General features: G+C 44.9%; 2 protein-coding genes across 2 annotated transcripts; one reads left to right on the top strand and one right to left on the bottom strand.

The window, feature by feature from the left end:
- Positions 1 to 5,325: 5,325 nt before the first annotated feature.
- On the bottom strand, positions 5,326 to 7,238 carry LOC106975757 (major allergen I polypeptide chain 1-like). Its single transcript, XM_015073096.3, has 3 exons — positions 7,118 to 7,238; positions 6,777 to 6,964; positions 5,326 to 5,476 (listed from the first exon to the last, which is right to left on the bottom strand). Exons 1-3 carry the CDS (start codon positions 7,176 to 7,178, stop codon positions 5,447 to 5,449), a joined length of 279 nt encoding a protein of 92 aa, XP_014928582.1. The 5' UTR covers positions 7,179 to 7,238; the 3' UTR covers positions 5,326 to 5,446.
- A 3,596-nt stretch (positions 7,239 to 10,834) lies between these two features.
- LOC106975758 (major allergen I polypeptide chain 2) lies at positions 10,835 to 13,109 on the top strand. The gene is made up of 3 exons (XM_015073098.2): positions 10,835 to 10,944; positions 11,458 to 11,639; positions 12,886 to 13,109. The coding sequence occupies exons 1-3, from the start codon at positions 10,884 to 10,886 to the stop codon at positions 12,970 to 12,972; spliced, it is 330 nt and encodes a 109-aa protein (XP_014928584.1). The 5' UTR covers positions 10,835 to 10,883; the 3' UTR covers positions 12,973 to 13,109.
- The last annotated feature ends 10,065 nt before the right edge of the window (positions 13,110 to 23,174 follow it).

Raw genomic sequence — 23,174 nt, forward strand, 5'->3', positions numbered from 1 at the left:
CTAGTTATGGGTCTGTTCAAATTTTTGATTTCTTCCCTTTTGAGTGTGTGGGTGTTTAGGAATTTGTCCATTTCTTCCAGGTTGTCCAGTTTGTTGGCATACAATTTTTCATTGTACATCCCTGATAATTGCTTATATTTCTGAGGGATTGGTTGTAATAATTCCATTTTCATCCATGATTCTATCTATTTGAGTCCTCTCTCTTTTTGAGAAGCCTGGATAGAAGTTTATCAATTTTGTTTATTTTTTCAAAAAACCAACTCTTGGTTTAATTGATCTGTTCTACTGTTTTTTGTTTTTTGTTTTTTTTGGATTCTATATTGTTTATTTCTGCTCTTATCTTTATTATTTCTCTTCTTCTGCTGGGTTTGGGGTGTGTTTGCTGTTCTACTTCTAGTTCCTTTAGGTAGGCCGTTAGATTTTGTATTTGGGATTTTTCTTGTTTCTTGAGATAGGCCTGGATTGCATTGTATTTTCTTCTTAGTACTGACTTTGTGCATCATTTTTTTTTCCCTTTTAAAAAATGTGTATTTTTGGGGCACCTGGGTGGCTCAGTCGGTTAAGCGTCTCTTGATTTCAGTTCAGGTCATGATCTCAACCGTTCGTGGTATCAAGCCCCATGTCAGGCTCAGCGCTGACAGCATGGAGCATGGCTGGGATTCTTTCTCTCCCTCTCTCTCTGCCCCTCCTCAGCTCTCTCTTTCAAAAACAAACATTAAAAAAAAAAGAAAGAAAATCTCATTTTTTTTTAATAAAAAGAACAAAATAGGCATTCTGGAGCTGAGAAACAAGATAAGTATTCGAGCAATATATTAAGGAGCAGATTAGGTGCAGCTGTTGAGAAAATTAAGTGGTAATTTCGATCAAAGGAAAATATATAGAATAAAACAGAAAGATGGAAGAATCTAAAATATAGAAAAATATGTAGGAAATACATGGGACACAGTGAAAACATCCTACCTATATAGATGTTCAAATTACTGGTGTGATTCCTGTCTCCTGACTGGACCCAGACTGATAAGTATGACTTATTAGCAGGGGCAAAAGCAGCAGTGAGTGGCCACAACTGTGTAAGGGCCTGAAGTAACTGGATTAATGCAGAAGAATATTCAGCTGCGTGGAAGGTAACAGGGCAATCCCCTGGCAATTCCTAGACGGGGCTGTGCTGAGTGGGGTTGCCTGGATGGGGCATTAGTTTGCACTCTGGGCACCCCGAGAACTTCTTGGAAGTGCCAGAGATGTCCTCTTAAGGGGTATACCGGGCCAAGAAGCAATAAATTGGTATTATCTTAATTAATTCAAGTATAAGTAACATACAATATTGTATTAGTTTCAGGTAAACAATTCTATACATTTCTTAGTGTGGGGCTTGATCCCACGACCTTGGGATCATAACCTGAGCTGAAACCACGAGTCGGTTGCTCAATCGATGGAGCCATCCGGGCACACTAACTACGTGCAAAGTTTTAATTAAAAGTTTAATTCTTTAAAGCCATCCCCTTTTCAATTTCTGATTGGTAATTTGTGTCTTCTTTTCTTCTTGATCAGTGGTACAGGTTTATCAACTTTAATTGATTTTTCAAAAAAACAGTTTTTGGTGTCATTGATATTCTTAATTTTTTAAAAAAATTATTTTTAATGTTCTTTTATTTTTGAGAGAGAGAGAGACAGCGCGTGAGTGGGCAAGGGGCAGAGAGACAGGGAGACACAGAATCCACAGCAGGCTCCAGGCTCTGAGCTGTCAGCACAGAGCCCGATGTGGGGCTTGAACCCACGAACTGTTAAGATCATGACCTGAGCTGCAGTTGGACACTTAACTGACTGAGCCACCCAGGTGCCCCGATATTCTTAATTTCTTATCTGTTTTCCACTTCATTAATGTCATACTTTCTTTTCTTCCTGAATTGGTTAGTAAGTATACTATAATGTTTATAGTAGAAGTGATACCTTGGTAAGCATCTTAGCTTATTTCTTATTTTAAGTGGACCTCTTGTAATATCTTACCATCAAGTATGAAGTTTGTCATAGTTTAAAATTTTTTTTTATTTTTCTTTAAAAACATTTAAATGTATTTATTAATTTTTCTTTCAAATTTTAATTTAAATCCTTGTTAGTTAACACATAGCGTAGTATTGGTGTCAGGAGTAGAATTTAGTGATTCATCACTTACATATAACACCCAGTGTTCATCATAACAAGTGCCCTCCTTAAGGCCCATCACCCATTTAGTTTTTTTTTTTTAATTTACATCCAAATTAGCATATAGTACAACAATGATTTCAGGAGTAGATTCCTTAGTGCCCCTTTAGTTTTTTTTTTATAAATGCACTTTATCATTCTCATGAAAACCTCTTTTATTCCCATTTTGTTAATTTTTGAAAATCGTAAGTGTGCAGTATTATGAAACTTTTTCTGCACCAGTTTAGATGACCATTTGGTTTTTTTTTTTCTCTTTTAGTCTCTTAAGGCAGGGAATTCTGTATTTTTGTAATGCTAAGTTATGTTTACATTCTTGGAACAAAATAAACTTTCCTTTTTTTACAAAATATATATTTTTATACATTTTTTAGGTTAGGCTTGCTCACACTTTGTTATTATCTGCATAGTACTGAATTATCCCCAAAGTGTTCTAGAGGAAATGAAAACTCTTGTTCCTGTGGTTAAATACATAGAGCAATGTATTCCATGTGGGCTTATGCTTTTAAATTGTTTTACTGTCTTTTTCGTGGGCCTTTGAGGAGGAAAAGAGAATGAGAGATTTATTTTTCACTATGTTTTTCCCACTTCAAGGCATTTGCTGAGCGGTGGAGTGTTTCATAAGCCTGTGCTTATGCAGGGAGCACATTGTACACCACGCTGCATGTGGGCACAGTTTCCCTGGACCTTGGTGATCAGCCTGCAGCCTGTCTTGCCTTGTTCCTCCTGGACTCCTTCCAGGGTCTCTCTTAGTCTGGGGCTTCCCAGTATTCTTAGGCCTTGCTTTATTTTTTCCCCCCAGGCAACTAGACCAAAATGGGTTAGATAGCTTGCTGATTTATTCTGATTCCTTCTGTGTCTCTCTTGAAAGAATGTAGTATGGGCTCACCCCTCATGGCTTCAGTCTGGAAGATGTGCCTCGGGCTCTAACAGTCCTGTCTTCTTGCCTTCGGCAAATGTCTTCTACTGTACTTCGTCGCCTTTCCTTCTTGATCAGGCGGATGGACGTCGGTCATCATGTCAGTTTGAGTTCCCAGCAAAGAAGACCCAGACACAGGGACATGAGGGCAGGCACTTTATTTGGGAAGCGACCTCAGGGTGCTCCAGTGAAACAGGAAAACGAGAAAAGCGGCAAGATTGGCCAACTGGGACTCAAGACCACTGGGCACCTATCAGAGACCGTGTGGAATTCACTGCAGAACTGACCCGCCAGAAGTTGAGGAGGCTGGGGTCCGAATTGTTTCAGGGTTGCCCTGTAGACATGATCGGCTTCACACACGCAGAGGGAGCTGAACAGAGTTCCGCAAGCTCCCAGGTGGTGGAGAAAACCAGCGAACAGTGAAGAAAGATGCAAGTGTTTGAAGCGGGAAGATGTCTCCAAGAGGGGATTATCCACCACCGTTTTGGGCGAATTTAGGTCAGACCACGGAGAAGTGGGGCGGGGCTTTTATGATCTGGAGGCAAGGTCATGTGTGAATCAGAGATCAAAAGCGTCACCCTTACGTTCCTGACATTTACCTTTCAAGCCATCTGAGGTTTGGATGTCAGACAGAAAGGGATTTAGAAGGGCATCTGAACCTGATTTTTCCTTGGCCACAGATTAGATAAAGAGTCCACAGGTTGCAGGAAGGCAGCCAGAGGGGAGGGATTACACAGAAAGCGTCCAGATGTCGTAGGTGCCATCAGTCCCCAGGGAGTTCTGTGCGAGTCTAGCAGCAGTTGGGGGACTGGTTGTGTCTTGGTGAGGACAAACTGCCCGTTGCTCATCGCCTTCTCACCTTTGGGCGGGGTGCCCCTCACTCCCTACACTTGCTGTGGACCAGGGTGAGTCTTCATCTATGACATTGGAAGACCCGGCCCACTCATCTGGGTGACAGCTCTCCTTCTGTAAGCCCAAGAACTTTTCAGTATGTATGGTGGGGGAGTGGTGGAATATACACCCTGGGTCACATATGGGAGGGTGATGAGAAGGGTCTCTGCCCCACAACCTGCTTATGACCTCTGGACTCCCCTTGCTACCATGGGGGCAGCGCTCCATTTCAGAAGTAGCCCCCAGCCAGACCCTGGGGGTCAGAGTGGTGGGCCATAGGCCAAGAACCAGGTCTCACTCTGGGCAAGGTGGCCTTCCTCACCTGTCCCCATGACGTGTTCCACAGAGAGAGAGAGAGAGAGAGAGAGAGAGATCCCCTCTGGGAACCTTTCCTCAGCCTCTTCACCAAAATGATCACAGAGATACCCCTCCTGGGGGAAGCCCTGCGGTGTAAGTTCAGCAGACTCTTTTCTGGGGGAGTGCTCAGGTGGTGGGGATGGAAGCGTAAGAGAGGAGGCAAGGATCCTGGCCAAGAGGAGACAGATGAGGGCAGCAGGGCCTGAGAAGCCTCCGGAATCATGGCCATAGAGCAGAGCCACAAGAGGAGTTCTGAAGCTCCAGGACCCTGGACATCCACTCTGAGCATTAGACCCAACTTGTAGTGTGTTAAGTACAAGGGGGCAGCCGAATCCACAGTTGGGTGGTCGGCACTAGGGGAAACTGAGGTGCAGGAGGTGACAGGGTTCACCACTCGCACCTTGACCCTTGTTCTTTCTCTCCATCCAGGTGCTTGGGACAGGGGCTGTTTCTCACCCATGATTTTCTGTGGCCCCACCAAAGAGGCCCTGGAGAGGGGAGGTATTTCCATTTTATAGGTGGGAATCAGAGGCCCAGAGAAGGACTAACACGTGCACAGCCACACGGTGAGCTGAGCCGTCTCTGGCAGTGGGTGCACAGATGCAGCAGGTCCTGACGCCCAGGAGCCTGTATGTAATCTTTGGCAGACACTTTACCTCTCCGAGCCCCAGTCTCCTCGCTTGTAAGACTGGGATGATTACTCCCGTCTCTTGAGGTCACTGGGAGGCTGAAATTTGGTAGATAATGCATGTGAGGTGTAGGTCCTGGTCCACGGAAGTGCTCAGACATGCCACCTGTGCTAATGGTCATCACCCCTCCCCCCACCTCTGGGATTCAGGGGAGGAAGGACATCTGACTGCATTCAAATCTAGCCACGGTTGGAAGGCACACTGGTGGTCCCCCCGCTGCAACACCCCTCCACCCCCCCCCCCAAGCCCAGCCCAAGGAGCAAGCACTCTCCATGAATTGCAAGGCTTTTATTGCTGGAATCCTCTAGTCAGACACCTGGACATGGCAGGCTGCTGAGACTACTTAGTGATCAGTTCAGTGGCTTCCTTAGGGCTCCTGGCAGTGATGGCTCCATTAACACCCAGGACTTGTGTATATTTTGTCCTGCAAAGAGAAAATCAGGAGACCTGGTGAGACCTTGAGGGGTACGCGAGACATCAAGCTCTACTGAGCACGCACTGGACACTTTGTGGGGAGGAGCCTGCAGGCTTGTTTGGAGGGTGGCTTCTGGATCTGAGCAGGCCAAGGTGGTTCTTCCCAATCTACTACACAACAAGAGAATCCCAGGGTGTGCCTAGAAGCTTCCTCCAATGAAACAGAGTGAAGAAGAGGGGTGACTATGATGGGATGGAGGGCAGTCTCGGATAGAAGTGGTAGACTTGGATAGAAAGAGGCTGGCAAGAAGGTCCTGGCAGGGCTCCAGATGCACCTGTGGGCATCTGGGAGACTCCAGGAATGAGCTGGTCCAGCCTGCTTCCTCCTTCTGTCCTTTGGACACTTGTTGCTGAAGCAGTAGCTTGTTCCTACTTTTGGGACAGCAGAGAGAGGATTCACTGGAATTCTCCACTCAGGGCATCCCAGGCCTGGGCAGGGCAGGAGGAGAACTTTTTGGAAGCTGCCTCTCCTCTCCTCTCCTCTCCTCTCCTCTCCTCTCCTCTCCTCTCCTCTCCTCTCCTCTCCTCTCCTCTCCTCTCCTCTCCTCTCCTCTCCTCTCCTCTCCTCTCCTCTCCCCTCCCCTCCCCTCCCCTCCCCTCCCCTCCTCTCCCCTCCCCTCCCCTTCCATCATTCTCTCTCTTGGTATGTGAGGCACAGAATGGCAGGGCAGGAGGAGGGCTTTTGGAAGCTGCCTCATCTCACCTCCCCTCGCCCCTCCCTGCCCCGCCCCTCTTCTCCCCTCCCCTCCTCCTCTCTCTCAGTATTTGAGGCACAGAATGGCCCTCTGGGACCCAGGGAATGAAGACAAATGAGGGTTTTTTTTTGGGGGGGGTGGAATATGGAACTTGAGGAGTTAAGAGAAAAGGAACTGATGTTTGGAGATAGGAAGCACCTAGTGCAAACAGTTTGAAGATCCAGTCTCACGTGCTGGAGAGGCTGGAGTCAGGAAGGCCAGAGCTGAGGGCCTGACACTGAGGCCAAGTGATGCCAGGGACACAGGAGGCCCTGCAGACTCCCAAGCTGGTGGCCAAGCAGCGTTGAGCAGCCTGGGCCAGCCCCAAAGCTTGAGGGGTAGGCTGAATCTTCCCCACATGATCCCCTCTACTTCCCCAGCCATGGCGTCTTTCTCCTCCCAGATTCCCAGGGAAGGGCCATGGTGGAGAAGAAACATGAGCAACCCCCCTCCTGCACTGCCCTGAGCAGACCCCCCAGACAGGCGTCAGAGGCACAGACACAGAGCTGGACCCACCAGCACGCTGAGAGCATGCTCCTTATCCTCTTCTGTCATTTTTGCATCAACGCAGTTCTTCAGTTTTCTGGCATTTGCCAATACTACAGGTCGTGCATTGTATTGTGCCACTTGCTCAACATATTCGTCGGGGGTTCCCATCAGGAATAGGTCAACATCCCTCTTCAGGGCTGAGCAAATTTCACAATCTGGAACACAAAGACAAGCTGACCCTCCCTTTTGAAAGACCATCAGGACACATTCGTCCCTTCCCCTTCCCGCCATGCTCAGAAGTGCCCTGGGAAGGTGTTAGAACCCCTGGAGAATCTGTGTCCCCAGACACTCATGTCCCAGACACCTACTTCCACCCGAGATCAAGAGCAAGGCAGCCCAGAGAAGCACGAGAACACGAGCCCCCTCCATGATGCAGTGGCAGGTGCTCCCTCCCCAGCCTGGAACCCTTTTATACCTGCTGTGGCCGCAACAGTAGGGCAGGGTGGGAGGGCTGCGTCTAACATCCTTTTCCAGGAGGCACCGCCAGGCCTCTCTGGGCTGCAACTCAGAATTGCCTGGGGGCTGTGGAGGGAGGAGATGTATGTGTGGGCAGGATCCTAAGTCCCCGAGTCAACAGATGACACTACCTTGGCTGCCCTTCCCCGTCTTGAGGGCTCTGTCCAAGCGTCCGCTGACACCAGTAATTTCAGAACTGAAATTTTCTAGGTTGACTGGGGAAAGGGGCAAGAGAGTCTCCCAAATCAGGCCTCCCGAATGATGGCCAATGTCAGCCTGTCATTACATGTGACCTTGAAGATGGTCTGGTCTCAACTTACGGATTTTTCAGGAAACCCAATGCTTAGCTAGTGGACTCACAGCTAGCAAGTACCAAAAGAAGGCCGGTCTCTGGTGGCTCCTGCCCTGCCTTCATCATAATCTGTGTCCTTGACCTGCTCAGTGGCCTCCCTTGAGCCAGTCTCCTGAATCTGATTCTGGAGCCCTGAACCCTCCCCTACATGCTGGTGCCCAGGTTCTAGTCGTCTCTTGACCGAGTCCTGTCACCTGGTCACTTTAATAGCACCTCGGGCAGACACAGAAATATCATTTCCCCCCACCTGGCTTCTTCCTTTGAGTTTCTCTATACTGTTCATAGTATTCACACCATTATCTCTCTGGAGATACGATCCGAGGAAAAGCCAGACTGCTTCTGTGGCCTGGGACCGTCGTGTGCTCTGCGTAACCAGCGCCCCACCAAAGACCTGCTGCTTTTCTGCATCTACTCCTGCCATTCTCTCCTCCCTCACGGGTCTCCTTTCTGCTTCTTGACCACGCCAGGGCCTTTGCACGAGCTGTTGCCACTGCCCAGGATGCTCTTCCTAACAAGTATATGATTCACGGCATAATTGCTCAGGGCTCCTCAAACGCCGCCTTATCAGAGAGACTTTCCCACATGCTTGATCCCTTATGTCAGGGCCCCCCCACCTCCCCCAGCAGCACATGCTGTTCTCTCCCACTTCGTCTCCCTCCATAGCACTCCTTGTCATTTGTTGATCGTCTTCCCCTCCCCCTTAGACGTATAACGAGCTCCAGGAGAGTGAGGGCTCTGCCGTGTGTGCTGCTGCATCCCCAGGATGAGGAGAGGGGCCAAAATGTAGCAGGGACTTCACGAATGTTTGTTAGATGGAAGAAAGGAATATCTCATTTCTGTGGAGTTGATAACCGAGAACATTTGTACTTAATGCTTGCTTGCTGGAGGTACCTGCTGGGCCTTTTCTCTGAGTCTCTGTGACAGAAGGAGGTTTGCTGGAGCCCAGAGCTGAAGGTAAGACAAAAGTTTTCTGGTTCCAGTCAGAACTCTATGCCAAACAGGATTCACATCCGGTAACTGCTCTTGGCTAAGAGGAACCGAGTCCTGAGCTCCAGCTGTCAGTTAGCCACCATGGAGCCACTCCAGTCATGAGGCCCCAAGGTCATACCTATGATGGTCACCTCATGACGAGCTCAGGTCACTGCAGATGTCCCTCAGAGGTTCCTGGGCACCTATCCGCCTGGGAACACAAGCTTCATGTGCCCAGACTGGCCATGCTTGCTCTTTCTTTACTGGGACAGAATTTCAGGGTGGTCAGGGCGCTTGGGCAAGGATCACACGTCTGCTGTCCTTCACTAGGCCCTTCCTTCAAGTTCTCCCCAGCTCTGTGAGATGGTGAAGCCAGATTTTGGAGTGCTGGAGCAACACAGTCAGGATGCTGATGTCCGTGCAGACCCACTGGGTGCCACAAGTCCGTCTGAGATATCTCTTCATGTGGGGACATTCGCCGAGGTCAGGGGCACTTGCTGGCTGAAGTCTTGCCAGTATACACAATCCTTTCCTAATGCAAGTGTTTGTGTTTTTTTTTTTTTTAATGCACTTTTATTTGGGGATAGTTCTAGACTTACAGAAAAGTTGCAAAGATTTGTCAAAACTGACATTGGCATATTACTACTAACTAAATTCCAGACTTTATTCAAATTTTACCAGTTTGTTCATTAATATCCTCTTTGTGTTCTAGAATCCAGTGCACATCCTACACACACTGCATTAATTGTCATGTTTTCCCAGTCTCTTCTGGTCCGTGATAGTTTCTTAGTCTTTCCTTGTTTGTCATGGCCTTGAGAGTCTTGAGGACCAGGTATTACAGAATGTCCACTAAGCTGACTTTGTCTGCTGTTTTTCTCATAGTTTAAGAGTCTGAACTTTAGGTATGGGGTTTAGGGAGACACCAAAGAGGTGAAGTGTCGTATTGTCACATGGTAATATGTATCATCCCTGGTTACGTTAGCCTTGATCATTTGATTAATGTTGGCTTTGCCAGGTTTCTGCATGGTTTTCCCCTTCTCCTACCTACTCTTTGGAAATGAATTATTAAGTCTAACCCACTCACAAGGAGGGCAGGCAATAAGCTCCACCTCCTTAAGGGAGAGTACCTATGTGTATTATCTAGAATGCTTTTGTAAAAAATATCTGTCTCTTATCTCCTTATTTATTTAAACATTTATATCAGTATGGACTCACACATTTAATTGTATACTTTGGGTTATCAACCAATACAATGTTATTTCTTTTGTTTGCTCAAATTGTTTCAGATTTGGCCACTGGGAGTTTCCTTCTATACTTTTCATGGACTATCTCATCATGTTTGTGCCAATAAACTACTTTCCTAGATTAGAAGGTTGAGTTTAGCTCTTGAGAGCGTTTAAGCACCTTTGGTTGACCTGGCACCTTGGTATGTGGAGCTCCAACTCACAATGGACATAAGAGACAAACTGTACAACCCCACAACTATTCACTAATGTTTCTGGATGGGCTAGTAAGTCCAACCTCCTCTTGGGATTAAGTTTACTGATGGAGGAGGGTGAGACAGGGCCAAAGCTGGAGCTACTGGGAGTCAAGAAGGTGCCCAGGCATTTGCTTCCTTAAGGGTGAGAGGGAAGCAGGTGACATGATCCTAATTTAGAGCGTTACCAGCCCTTGAGGAGGCCTACATGCCCAAGCGTCCTGAGACTCCCCTAGTAGGGGGTGATTTGTAGCCCAAGGATGGTGTCCACCCATTCTCAGGGCTTGATCCACAGACTGCAGCAGTTAAGGTGTTCAAGAGGCTTGAGTTGGGACTAGCACCCCATACTTATCTCCAGGACTTAAACTTAGGCACAAGTAAGGTTTTTGGATGCTCTTTTGTCTACCTGTAGTGGTGTAGACCTGTCCTTGACCCCTCCTGTGATTTTCATCTCTTTGTCTTGGGAGAGTATCGCACTTGGGAGCCAGGATAGTTTGAGGGAAGGAGTAGCAGGAAACAGGGGCGACAGTTGGAGCTGGGACAACAGAGCAGTTGGCTCAGCATGGAATCACTTAGACACATCACCTCCAGTTGGTCTTTGGCAAAGAAAAAACCACATCCTCTCCAAGAGCTTTGCCCTCAAGAGTAGGAAGGGCTTCCCACTCTTAACAGCCCAAGGGCTGAGGGAGCCACATGTACCAGGTCCCTGCCCACAGGCCTTTGGAGCTTCTAAGGGGGGTGTGGGCTGGGCTTAGGGTGCTAGTAGTTTATAAAGCAGCAGAAATCCTGTCCTGAGCAGAGCATTCTAGCAGCTGACACGATGAGGGGGGCACTGCTTGTGCTGGCATTGCTGGTGACCCAAGAGCTGGGCGTCAAGATGGGTGAGAGCAGATGGAGGGACAGATGACCTTCCTGATCCTTGCCCTGCTCTATCTCACTCCTTTACCTCCCATGGTGATCTCCAAACAGGTTCTAGCCACAAAGTTAGGCGGCAGCTGGGAGATCATTGTCCAGGAGTCCTGCAGAACCCCCCTGATGTTTTTAGTCATAGAATGGAGGGAGAGGTTTGGAGATGGAGGGGTCATTAGTTGTGCACACAATAGGGGATAGTTAGTTGGGGGTAGTGGTGCTTATTTGAAAGGCAGAAACAGGCAGGCTGGGATGCCCGGAGACACCAGTCAGGGGTCTCTCCGGCTGCTCTCTTCTGCTGAGAGTGCCTCATAGAAAATATTCTGTCTGTCTGGGATGTAAGCAGTCCTGGGAGTGGGCAGGTCTCTGCGGAAGGTGAGTCAGAAGACCCTGGATATATGTGAGTTGCTTTCAAGTGGTGGGCAAACAGGAACCTCCTACTCTGCTGATTCTTTTGTTAAGGTGTTTTCTGTTTGTGTCTTCAGCGGAAACTTGCCCCATTTTTTATGAAGTCTTTATTGCGGTGGCCAGTGGAAATGAATTACTGTTGGACTTCTCCCTCACAAATGTCAATGCTACTGAACCAGAGAGAATAGCCATGAAAAAAATGCAGGATTGCTACGTGGAGAACGGACTCGTATCCACGGCCTTGGATGCACTAGTCACGGTAATTTCCTATCCTTCCCCGCCTCCCCAACCTTCACGTTGCGCGTGCAGCAGATTGTAATATTCCACATACAGACCATGCAGTCAGGGGCTACATGGCAGGTAAGAGCTATAAACAATCAAGCACATAAACCTTTGCTCCGCTCTACAGCACATAGAATACGCAACGTCACGCCATGTGCACACCCAGCCTGTTCTTCTACCACACGTGTCCCTTGTGTGCGAATTACCTTACGCACAGTTGGAAAATAGGGGACTAATATCGGTGTGGCATAGAAAGCGTGTTGACTCATAGGATTTTTTTCTTTCTAGGTTAGGGGTGTCAGAATTGCAGGAGTAGGATTTTAGCCTTCCACAGGAAAGAGAAAGTTCTTCATTCAGCTCCTGCACATGTAGGAGCCTTGTCAGTTCTAGTTGAGGAATATTGAAACTAAGGCACCTGCCCTCAGACTCTCTTCCCAGGAAGGGACTCCCTGGCTTTGGGAAGCTTCTGGTTTTTGGCTTCTGTTTTACTTCCCCTTGTGCCCACCTTGATGGCTGCTATTCCTTTGGTTCAGAGTCTCACTTCCATCTGTATCATTTCAGGGTCTAAAGTCAGATTTTCCACTCTGTTGTTCTGGTGCCTGAGGCCCTCGAGGCAGCTCCTAGCTACGTGCAGCTGCACCCCAGCGCTAGTCAGTGTATTTCTGGTGAACTATCTTTTTCTGTTATTTTTCTTGTTGCACAGTTAGGTCGATTTTGGTTAGTCTGTCTCTTACCTCTACTTGCCGTTAAGTGCTGATTCTGTAAAATGAGAGCTTTGTGAAGAAGGAGAATTTCTTGCATGACTACGGGCCCCCAGGGCACATGGGATTGTTTACAACACACACATACAGATTCCATACATCCAGTACACCTGACAGATGAGTCTCAGGTGAGGGAGACATTGCATGGACCCAGACTCAGCTACCTTGCCCCTCACCCATGCCCAGCCCCCATCACGCCCTCCAGAATCTTCTCCTCTTCTTGCCTCCCTCACTGGTTGTTCAGACTCCCTCCTGACACAGGTGCGTGGGTGATGGGGGAGCCGTCTCCATCCTGGTCTGACTGATCGCGGCCCTCTCTCCAGAAATCGGTCTGTGGGCTAGAGGTTCTTGCTAGGGACGGAGCAGAATCACTGGGGATGAGGCATGAGGTGATCCTGGGGGAATGGATAGCGCTGCCATGCGCTCAGGTCTTCTGTCCCTCCTCGTCTTACTCTCTCCCAGATAACCATCAGCTCCAGCAAAGATTGCACCGTTGAAGCAGTTCAGAACACCGTAGAAGATCTCAAGCTGAACACTTTGGGGAGATGAATCTTTGCCGCTGATGCCCCTTCTGAGCCCCATCCTCCTGCCCTGTTCTTTATACCGAAAGCTTGAATCCAGACACCTGTCCTCACCTAATTCACTCATAATCAGGCAGACTAGAATAAAAAAACTGCATCTTAGCACCCCCGGGTGCCCCGTGTCTGTGTTCTGTGCGGGAAGCGTGGGAGGCCTGGCAGGAGATCCTGGGACATGGCAAAGGGAGGTGACATGTGCTCATTGAGAGCATGGGGACTGGAGGCAGGCTGAATCAGGAGCACATGTGAGCGGTTTCCTCTTCCTCGGGCTATTCTCTCATCTGCAAAATGGGGATTATGTGTGAGGATTAAATTAAATCACATACGTGTAACCCCAGGATTCATCACCATGGAAGGATAAAAATGTTGTCCACGTAGCATATTTCCAACTCTGGCATTTGTCACAGCAGCAGAGCCTCTAGTCCCTTAAATGTCATCCTGGCAGGGGCGCCTGGGTGGCTCAGTCGGTTAGGTGACCGACTTCAGCTCAGGTCATGATCTCAAGGTTTGTGAGTTCGAGCTGGGCATCAGGCCCTGTGCTGACAGCTCAGGGCCTGAATCCTGCTTTGGAGTCTGTGTCTCCCTCTCTCTGCCCCTCCCCCACTTGCACGTGTGCAAGCGCTCACCCTCTCTCTTAAAAATAAACTTTAAAAAAAAATGTCACCCTGGCAATTTAAAGGTGACTCAGGTGATGACCTGAGTGGGTTTATCACAAATCCTCTCTGTGTCTCAGTGGTATTTGCCATTTTCTGCTTCGTTTTTAAAAAATTTCTTAATGTTTATTTTTGAGAGAAAGAGAGAGAGAGTGCACACAAGTGGGAAGGGGCAGAGAGAGAGAGAGAGAGAGAGAGAGAGAATCCACAGCAGGCTCCAGGTTCTGAGCTGTCAGTGCAGAGCCTGACACGGGTCTCAGACCCACAAACTGTGAGATCATGACCTGAGCCGAAGTTGGACACTTTAACCGACTGAGCCACCCAGGTACCCCACCATTTTCTGCTTCTTTGGTAGATGTCTTCTGAGGAGGCCAACCTTTCTGCAGGAACTCTCAGTTCCACTGCTGTTCTTGGGTTCTGCCAGCAGAACCATGACCCCTAAGCAGTCTTGGCTCAGGAGGAAGGGAGAAAAGAAGTGGATAGAAGAAACTAACCCAGAGGGAATGGCTGTCATGGGGGAGATCTGGCTCTTCTCTGGCCTAGTGGTTGAACTTAAGCATTTTAATTCACCTGTTTACTCATTTTACATCTGGGTTTCACACCTACCAAGTCTGCTAGACCTAACATTAACTGTTCAGGTCAGACTAAAGGTCTACAATTTTATTGAGAAGTACAAAATAGAATTTGAATTGATAAGGGGCTAAATCATATCCCGTATATGTAGGGGATAAATTGACACTATAGAAATGTCAACTATTCCCAAAGCCATCTAAATTAATCTTTGTTCTAATGAAGATTGATTTAAAGTTCCTCCAAAAGAATAAATTCTTGAATTGATATCAAGCAAGACAATTTAGAAAAATAAGAACCATGAGCAAGATCTTTCTCACCAGGTATCACAACATAGGTATAAGACTAACAATTAATCTAGTTTCAGTAGAGAAATGGATGGTCATTGTGATAGAAGAGAAAACACACAAATAGACTCAAAGAAAGTTTAAGATATAATAGTGACAGCTTATTGAGTCACGGAGAAAGAACGGATTTTTTTTAAGTGGCATTGAACAAAATGACCAAAATATTTAAGAAATGAAGATGGATCTGCCAAGCCTTTCCCTGTGGATTAATGACTTAAATGCCAAAGTTCCAATAGTTAATCATCCATTTGTCATGAGTGATCTCTGTCTCTCTCTTTTGACTTCCATGATATCATAGTCTGTTGGTTTTTCTCTATCTTATTGGGGCATCTTTCTCAGCTTTTTTTCTGGTTACTTGTGTCTTATACAAGCGATCATTGTCTTTGCATCTCTTTTCTATACAGACTTACTTTCTTCCAAATTTAAATCTCAAAACCCAGTACTAAAACACTTAAAGGCACAAAATTGGCTCTCACTAAATATTTGTTGAATTAATTAATATTGAAAAAACCCTAAATTCCTCCTCAGGCCCAAATATACAGAGGACTTAAATAAACAAAAGATTTGAATGGGAATTTTGACCAGCATAAATATGTCATTTCCCTCCAAAAATAACAGTTTATTTATTTTTTATAAACTGGATTTTTGAACAGGATTTTTTTGAAGAAAAAAGTACTTTATTTAAAAAAACTTTTTTGAAAGAGAGAGAGTGAGCAGGGGAGAGGCAGAGGGAGAGGGAGAGAGAATCTTAAGCAGTTTTCATGTCCCGCGCAGAGCCTGACATGGGACTCAATCCCACGAATCTTGAGATCATGACCTGAGCTGCAATCAAGAGTTGGCCACTTAACCAACGGAGCCACCAGGCGCCCCTGAACAAAAATTTTAAAACAAAATCAGGGGCAGCAAGGCCTATGAAATACTAAAATTTATTTATTTATTTATATTTGAGAGAGAGAGCGAGCACATGAGCAGTGGAGAGGGGCAGAGGGAGAGAGAGAATCCCAAGCAGCCTCCATGCCCAGCACGGATCCCGACTCGGGGCTCGACCCTGGGATCATGACCTGAACTGAAACCAAGAGTTGGATGCTCAACTGACTGAGCCACCTAGGTGCCCCTATGAAATATTAAAACATAAACACAGGCAGATAAATGGACTGCGAAAAGAAGGCCAGACATAGATGTAAATAATCATGGATTTTATGATAAAGGTAACTTGCAAGTAAGTGAAGAAATTAGGATTATTTCATAAATGGAATGGGTGCTGGATCAATTGATTGAACATTTGGGGAAATCAAACTATTGGATACCTCACTTACAGTTTTCTTCAAAATAAACTCCAGATAAGTTAAAGTCTTACATATTAAAAGATGTTTTAAGTTTATTTATTTTGAGAGAGACAGAGACAGTGCAAGTGGAGGAGGGGCAAAGAGAGAGGAAGACAGAGACTCCCAGGCAGGCTCCGAACTGTCAGCATGGAGCCCAACATGGGGCTTGACCTCATGAAACCATGAGACCATGACCTAAGCCAAAACCAAGAGTCAGACACTCAATTGACTGAGCCATCCAGGTGCTCCAAGGCTTATATATTTAAAGAGTGAGACAGAAAAATCCCATAAAAGTCTTGGAAAAAATTGTAGAATATTTTTATAACCTTAAAGAAGACCTTCCCAAAGATATGTGTGTGTGTGTGTGTGTGTGTGTGTGTGTGTGTGTATAATATAATCATAACATATTATATATACATACAGAGAGTATAATACTTTAAAAAAATTGTTTTAGAAAGACAAAGCATGAGTAGGGGAGGGGGACAGAGGGAGAGAGAGAGAATCTTAAGCAGGATCCACACTCAGTGGGGAGCCCAGTGCAGGGCTCAATCCCATGACCCTAGGATCATGACCTGAGCCAAAATCAAGAGTCAGATGCTCAACCGACTGAGTCACCCAGGCACCCCTGAGAGTATAATACTTTTATGATACTTTTTTTTCACATTGAAATTCTATTTGGAATAAAATTCACTCTTTAAAACAAAAGAATAGAATAACAATCTAGATTGGGATTGATAACACATGTAGAAATAAAATGTATGACACATTGCACAACTGCCAGGGGAGAAGAATGTGATGCTTACTGTTCTTATGGTATTTTTTATACCATATGTGAAGAGATATAATATTACTTGAATGTTGATTGTGATAAGTTAAAGATGCATACTATCAAATAAAACAAACCACTTTAAAATCACTAAAATATAAGTGAATATATAACAAAATATTGAATTGTAAAAATAGTTCAAGGGATGCTTGGGTGGCTCAGTCAGTTAAGCATCTGACTCTTGATCTCAGCTCAGGTCATGATCTCACCATTCATGAGCTTGAGCCCTGCATCAGGCTCTGCGCTGATGACGTGGAGCCTGCTTGGGATTCTTTCTCTCCCTCTCTCTCTCTCTCTCTGCCCATCCCCCACTTGAGCTGTCTCTGTCTCTCTCAAAATAACTAACTAAATAAAATAATTCAAAATTAGGCAGAAAAAGGACAGATGGGACAAATGGGAAATAGATAGCAATGCTGTAGATATAAATCCAATATATCAGTAATCACTTTAAATATAAATGGTTTAACAATTCTTTTTAAGAGATGGAAATTGTTAGAGTGAATACAAAAGACTCCAATATATGCTGCCTATAGGAAACCCACTTTAAATGTAAAGACAAAATATATACGCTAAAAACATAAAACAAATGTCATTTGCATCTTCTCTCTTTTTATTCTGATCAATGTGGCTAGATGTTTATGAGTTTTTTGAAAAGCCAGATATAGGGTCTCATAAATTTGTCTATTATTTTACAGTTATATATTTGAGTGGCTTTTACTCTAGTCTGCTATTTTTCTTCATCTGCTTACTTTGGATTTTGTCTGCTCTTTCTTTTCTAGTTTCTTGAGAGAGTCATTGATTTGAGATCTTTATTTTCTAATATTGGCATTTAGTGCTATAAATTTGCTAGCAGTATCCTACAATTCTTAATGAGTGTTCTTTGATTTTCATTCAGAACAAAGTACGTTCTAATTTCTCATTTCCTTTTTGACTTGTGGATTGTTTAGGAGTATATGATTTAATTTCCCAATGTTTGAACACTTGCCAAATATCTTTTGATTACTGATTTCTAATTTAAATTGATCGAGAGAAGATACAAATGACCAAATTAGACTGCTTTATAGATTTTTGTCTCATAGTGCTTTAGAGATGTCTTCCATAGACCATAATTTCTCATGAGAATTCAGCTGTCGTTCTTATGACAGTACTCCTGTATATGTAATGTGTCATTTTCCTCTGGAAGCTTTTATGATTTCCTTCTCTCCAGTCCCCAATTTATTGAGATATAATTGACACATAACATTGTGTAAGTTTATCTGTGTGTGTGTGTGTGTGTGTGTGTGTGTGTGTGTGTATGATTAGCAATGTCAAGCACATTTTTGTGTGCCTATTGGCCATCTGTATGTTTTCTTTGGAAGAGTGTCTGTTCACTTTCTCTGCTTTTTTTTAAGAAAAGGGTTTTTAAAATATTGAGTTGTAGGAGTTATTTATATATTTGAGATACTAACCCCTTACCAGATAGATGGTTGACAAATATTTTCTTCAATTCCATAAGTTGCCTTTTCATTTTGTTAATTTTTTTTTGCTATGCAGAAGATTTTTATTTTAACTACCAAATTAACCAGTTAATTAATTAAACTTCCATCCTTGTCTTTATTCATACATATTCCATGTAGTCACAATCTGGGCAGAAACTATTTGCATCCTGCCTTTTTTTTTTTCATCTGTTACATAAACCTGTTTCATGTTTCTCTATGCCTTTATTGTTTTCCTTTGAAATGTCTGTGTACTTTTTTTTTCTTTTCAAATTTTTATTCAAATTCTAGTTAGTTAACACACAATGCAATATTGGTTTCAGGAGTAGAATCACTTACATACAACACTCACTGCTCATCATAACAGGTGCCCTCCTTAATACCCATCATCTATCAAGCCCACCCCCACCCACCTCCCTCCATCAACCCTGTTTGTTCTCTACTGTTAAGAGTCTCCTGGGGTTTCTCTCCCTCTTTTCTCTTCCTCCCCTCCCGTATGTTCATCTGTTTTGTTTCTTAAATTTCACATATGAGTGAAATCATATGGTATTTGTCTTTCTCTGACTAATTTCCCTTAGCTTAATATACTCTAGCTCCATCCATGTCGTTGCAAATGGCAAAATTTCATTCTTTTTGGTTGCTGGGTAATGTTCCACTGTATATATACTATATCTTTTTGATCCATTCATCAGCCAACGGACATTTGGGCATTCTCCATAGTCCGACTGTTGTTGATAATGCTGCTATAAACATCAGGATGCATGTATTTTGGTATCCTTTGAGTAAATACTTGTTAGTGCAATTGCTGGGTCATGGGGTAGTTCTATTTTTAACTTTTTGAGGAACCTCCATACTGTTCTCCAGAGTGGCTGCACCAGTTTGCATTCCCACCAGCAGTGCAAGTGGGTCCCCCTTTCTCCACATCCTTGCCAACACCTTCTGTTTCTTCTGTTGTTAATTTTAGCCATTCTGACAGGTGTGAGGTGGTATCTCTTCGTGGTTTTGATTTGTACTTCCTCGATGATGAGGGATGTTGAACATCTTTTCATGTGTCTGTCAGTGATCTGGAAGTCTTGTTTGGAAAGTAGTGACTTCATAAAGAGGTCCTGGAGTGCCCTACAGTGCAGTGTCCCCTGTTCAGAACCTGGAACTTCAGGAGAAGCTTCCACCCTGCTGTGGTTTGGAGTCACTTTTCCTTCAGGACAGTCACCTGCGTGACTCTCTGCCTGTTGGGGGCTCTGCTTGTTCATCCTCCCTGTTTGTGGGCTCCCTGGCATGAATGTCTGTTTTTCACCTTTCTCAGTGCTACTGGTTCCCTCTCCACGACAGACAGCTTTGCTCCCAACCACGTCTTCACCCTTCCTACCTTCCCTGATGTGGCCTCTTTGCTATCTTTAGTTGTGGAGTTTGTTCAGCGAGTCTTCAGATTGTCCTCTGGGTTATTTACACTATTGTGTCATCTAGTTGTGTCTATGGGATGAGGTGCACGTAAGTTCCTCCTGCTCCACCATCTTCCCAGCCCCATATGTTTTTATTTCTTGTGGAATAGCCATTAGTTCCTTTTATAGATAAGATTCCTGGTAGTGTGTTTCTAGATCAAAGGATACATGTACTGTAAATTTTAAAATACATTAAATAGATTACTCTTCAAGATATCTACAAAAGATTGACAGCTCCACCAGCAATTTAAGTTCCTGTAATAGTTGATCTTGAGTTATTTTACTTCATGACACATTTTGACTTTTGTTCTAAGGGGTTATGTTACATTTCTTGCTAGAGGACAAGAAGTTTTTCCCATGCTGGAGAAATTGAAGGCGGTATTGTGTGGTTGTAATACGTAGTATTCTGCCCAACTTTCCTGCAATCTGAAATTTTGAGTTCCCCAATTTGTGTAGGGTTCAGAAAGTCTTATTTTTTTAAACAGAATCCAATTTTAGGATGAGACCTGGTTGTGCTAAATATACTGATTCATCACCTGCTTAGATAGGCATGGTCAGGTTTCTCTTAACTGTGTGTATGCAGTTTTAATAATAGGTGTTCATTTAGAATGGCATCTCTAACGTATGAGTGGCATTCGTAAATATGAAGAGTTACATGGCTTTGGGCAATAGAAGGCTACCTCCCGCCCCAATATTTAAGGAAGTAGGGTTAAATAGAGAGATTTAGCAGGGCTTATAACAATGAGTGGATACATGAAGAAAAAGATAGGAAAGCATGGCATTATACTTGGCCCCTTGTTACATGTGAGTACTAGGATTTCTTTTTTAATGTTTATTCATTTATTCTGAGAGAGAGAGAGAGAGAGAGAGAGAGAGAGAGAGAGAGAGAGAGAACATGAGTCAGCAGGGGGAGGGGCAGAGAGAATCCCAAGCAGGCTCCATGCTGTCAGTGCAGAGCCCAATGCAGGGTTCAATGTCATGAACCGTGAGATCACTACCTGAGCCAAAGTCAGACACTTAACTGAGCCACCAAGGTGTGCCCACAAACGGGGCTCTTGACACTGGCCCTTAGTTTTCCTCAGGGAACCTGGCCAACTTCCCAAAGCAATGGCTATACACTGTTGGTCAACGTATGCACACTTGACACTTCCCACTGAGTTCACCCTTTAGTGTGAACCTAATACTGGTCATCTAAATAATCGGGGATGTAGGATGTCAGAGTTCCTCAAGGATGGAAGGAGAGAACATGAAGGTTTTCTTTGGAGGCTCTGCACAGGTTCTACACTGGGCATTCTGGGGTCAGGCCTGGGCCAGATTGGGAATGGAGAGGTCTTCCAATCAGTGACAGAACTGGGACTAGACGCTTGGATTCAAAACTTTGGCCTATAGTGCATGTGTGTAGGCTTATTACAAAGTGACAGATGGAGGATGGGACAATAACAAGGATAAGGATCTCTACCAAAGGTCTCAGCAGGAATCTCTCTCCCCATGGCAAAATTATGTCATTTTTTTGATGTCTCTGGAAGCTAGAGTTCCAAACTTACTTATTGCCATGAGTCTTGGAACAGTTTCAGAATCAGTATGAATCAGCTTTTCTTCTCCCAAATTCATATTCTCAAATTTGCCCTGGATTAATTTCCAGCAGCAAAACCATTCACTGTAAATAGTGAGTAACAGAAAACGAAGGCAGGGCTAGTGGAGGAGTGGGTTCAGTATGGCATGTATTTTCCTATCTCCTTACTGATTTCTTTTGGCCCTATTTCCTTTCTCAAGTGACTGGCATATTTAAAACCAGCTTGCTTATTATGCCTGTGACTTCCCGCTCCACCTGCCCCTGGATTTCTCTTTATTTTCTACTCATTAGAGTGCCTCTATCCTTTTTGGAGTGCTCACATGTTAGGGTTTCAGCTTTGAAGCAAGTTCTTTAAGAGCTGGACATAAAGAGCTACTGAAACAAAAGGACTAGCCCTTTATTTAAACTTCTCACCTCTGCCCCAGCTCCATCTAGTCTTTTAAGGTTAGCCACTCCCCTCACCCCACCGTGAACTCAATTTATGTGCCAAATATCTGAAGGCTCATAATGGGAAGACTTCATAATTCTCTCAGGAAGGTTATGAGAAAAAGCAGCAACAATGCAGAATCCGTACGTAAAATTTACTGGATGGACCAAGCAGGGACTGTTATATCTAAATGTAGTTTAAAGTGTTTGCAGACTGGTAGTAATCCCAGAACTTGTCTGAACTTGTCCATTACTTGTCTGGGGCACCTGGATGGCTCAGCTGGGTGTGAGCACACACACACACACACACACACACACACACACACCATCTTCTTTATCCATTCATCTGTCAATGGTCATTTAGGCTCTTTCCACACTCTGGCTATTGTCGATAGGACTGCTATAAACATTGGAGTGCATGTGCCCCTTCGAAATAGCACACCTGTATCCCTTGGATAGATAACTAGCAGTGCAATTGCTGGGTCGTAGGGTATGTATTTTAATATCGAAAAGGCTTTTGCTCTAAAAGAACAATGACCAAGAGATGTGCAATTCTCAGAGAAGGAAATATTAAAGCCAACAGACACATGAAAAGATTCTCAACCTTATTAACGACAAAAGATATGCAAATTTAGGCCACATTGAGCCACAATTTCACACTTAGCAGACTGGCAAAATCTGAAAATTTCACAAAATCAAGTGCTGGCAGTAATAGCTGGCAACCAAAATAACTATCAACCATGCTGGGAGTGCAAATTGGTACAATTTTGGAATACAATTTGTCATTGTATAATAAAGACGTGGATGGGAATATATTTTGCATTGGCAAATCTTTTCCTCTTACATATTGTAAGCCTTAAGAAGAATCTAGGTGGTGTCACAGTGTTTTTGCAAACTACTCTTGCTATAGGAATTAAGCACCACACCCACAAGATACATACCGAGGTGGAGGCACACTGATGAATCTGATACACATTAAGTACTTGAAATATACAAGAAAATTCATAGCCACACAATTTATCATTTAAAAATAAATACAACTGAAATCAACAATTATAAATTAAAAGAAAGTAAAGGATAAACCCACAGATACACCCGCAGCAGGCTGCTTTGGCCTGCGGACATCTGCAGGTGGCGCGCGTTTGGGTGGGCGGGGCGAGGTCAGCGCTTCTGGAGACGGGGGGGGGGGGGGGGGGGGAGGCTCTGCCCGTTATCGGAGGAGTGAAGGTCTTTTTCCTCAAAGCGTTCGCTCGAGCCTGTCATTTCTGAGTCCTTCGAGGACCTGTACACGTGACGGCGGCAGTCAGTGTCAGAGCCGCGACGCGACCGCACACATTTCCGGGAAGTGGCGTCTGTGCGCTGACAACTGTTGCCACGAAAGCCCGGACACAGGGCATTTTACGGAACGACAGGACTGGGCAAGCGGACGCCGAACACTCAAGACCCTCACGTGCTGACCACAGTGGCCCAGGCTTTTGTACGAGAGGAGACCTTCCGCTGGCAGAGGCCAGCTCTCCGCCGGCACCAAGCAAGGGCGGC

Source organism: Acinonyx jubatus, chromosome E2 (genome assembly GCF_027475565.1).
Source record: "Acinonyx jubatus isolate Ajub_Pintada_27869175 chromosome E2, VMU_Ajub_asm_v1.0, whole genome shotgun sequence".
Lineage (NCBI taxonomy): Eukaryota > Metazoa > Chordata > Mammalia > Carnivora > Felidae > Acinonyx > Acinonyx jubatus.

What these genes read in the sequence shown, in the direction of transcription:
- LOC106975758 (XM_015073098.2), top strand. Translation starts at nt 10,884, where the DNA reads ATGAGGGGGGCACTGCTTGTGCTGGCATTGCTGGTGACCCAAGAGCTG. An exon ending in AGAGCTGGGCGTCAAGATGG is followed by an intron (nt 10,945 to 11,457) that starts GTGAGAGCAGAT and finishes TTGTGTCTTCAG; the next exon opens with CGGAAACTTGCCCCATTTTT. An exon ending in CCTTGGATGCACTAGTCACG is followed by an intron (nt 11,640 to 12,885) that starts GTAATTTCCTAT and finishes ACTCTCTCCCAG; the next exon opens with ATAACCATCAGCTCCAGCAA.
- LOC106975757 (XM_015073096.3), bottom strand. Translation starts at nt 7,178, where the DNA reads ATGGAGGGGGCTCGTGTTCTCGTGCTTCTCTGGGCTGCCTTGCTCTTG. An exon ending in GCTCTTGATCTCGGGTGGAA is followed by an intron (nt 6,965 to 7,117) that starts GTAGGTGTCTGG and finishes TTTGTGTTCCAG; the next exon opens with ATTGTGAAATTTGCTCAGCC. An exon ending in AGCATGCTCTCAGCGTGCTG is followed by an intron (nt 5,477 to 6,776) that starts GTGGGTCCAGCT and finishes TTCTCTTTGCAG; the next exon opens with GACAAAATATACACAAGTCC.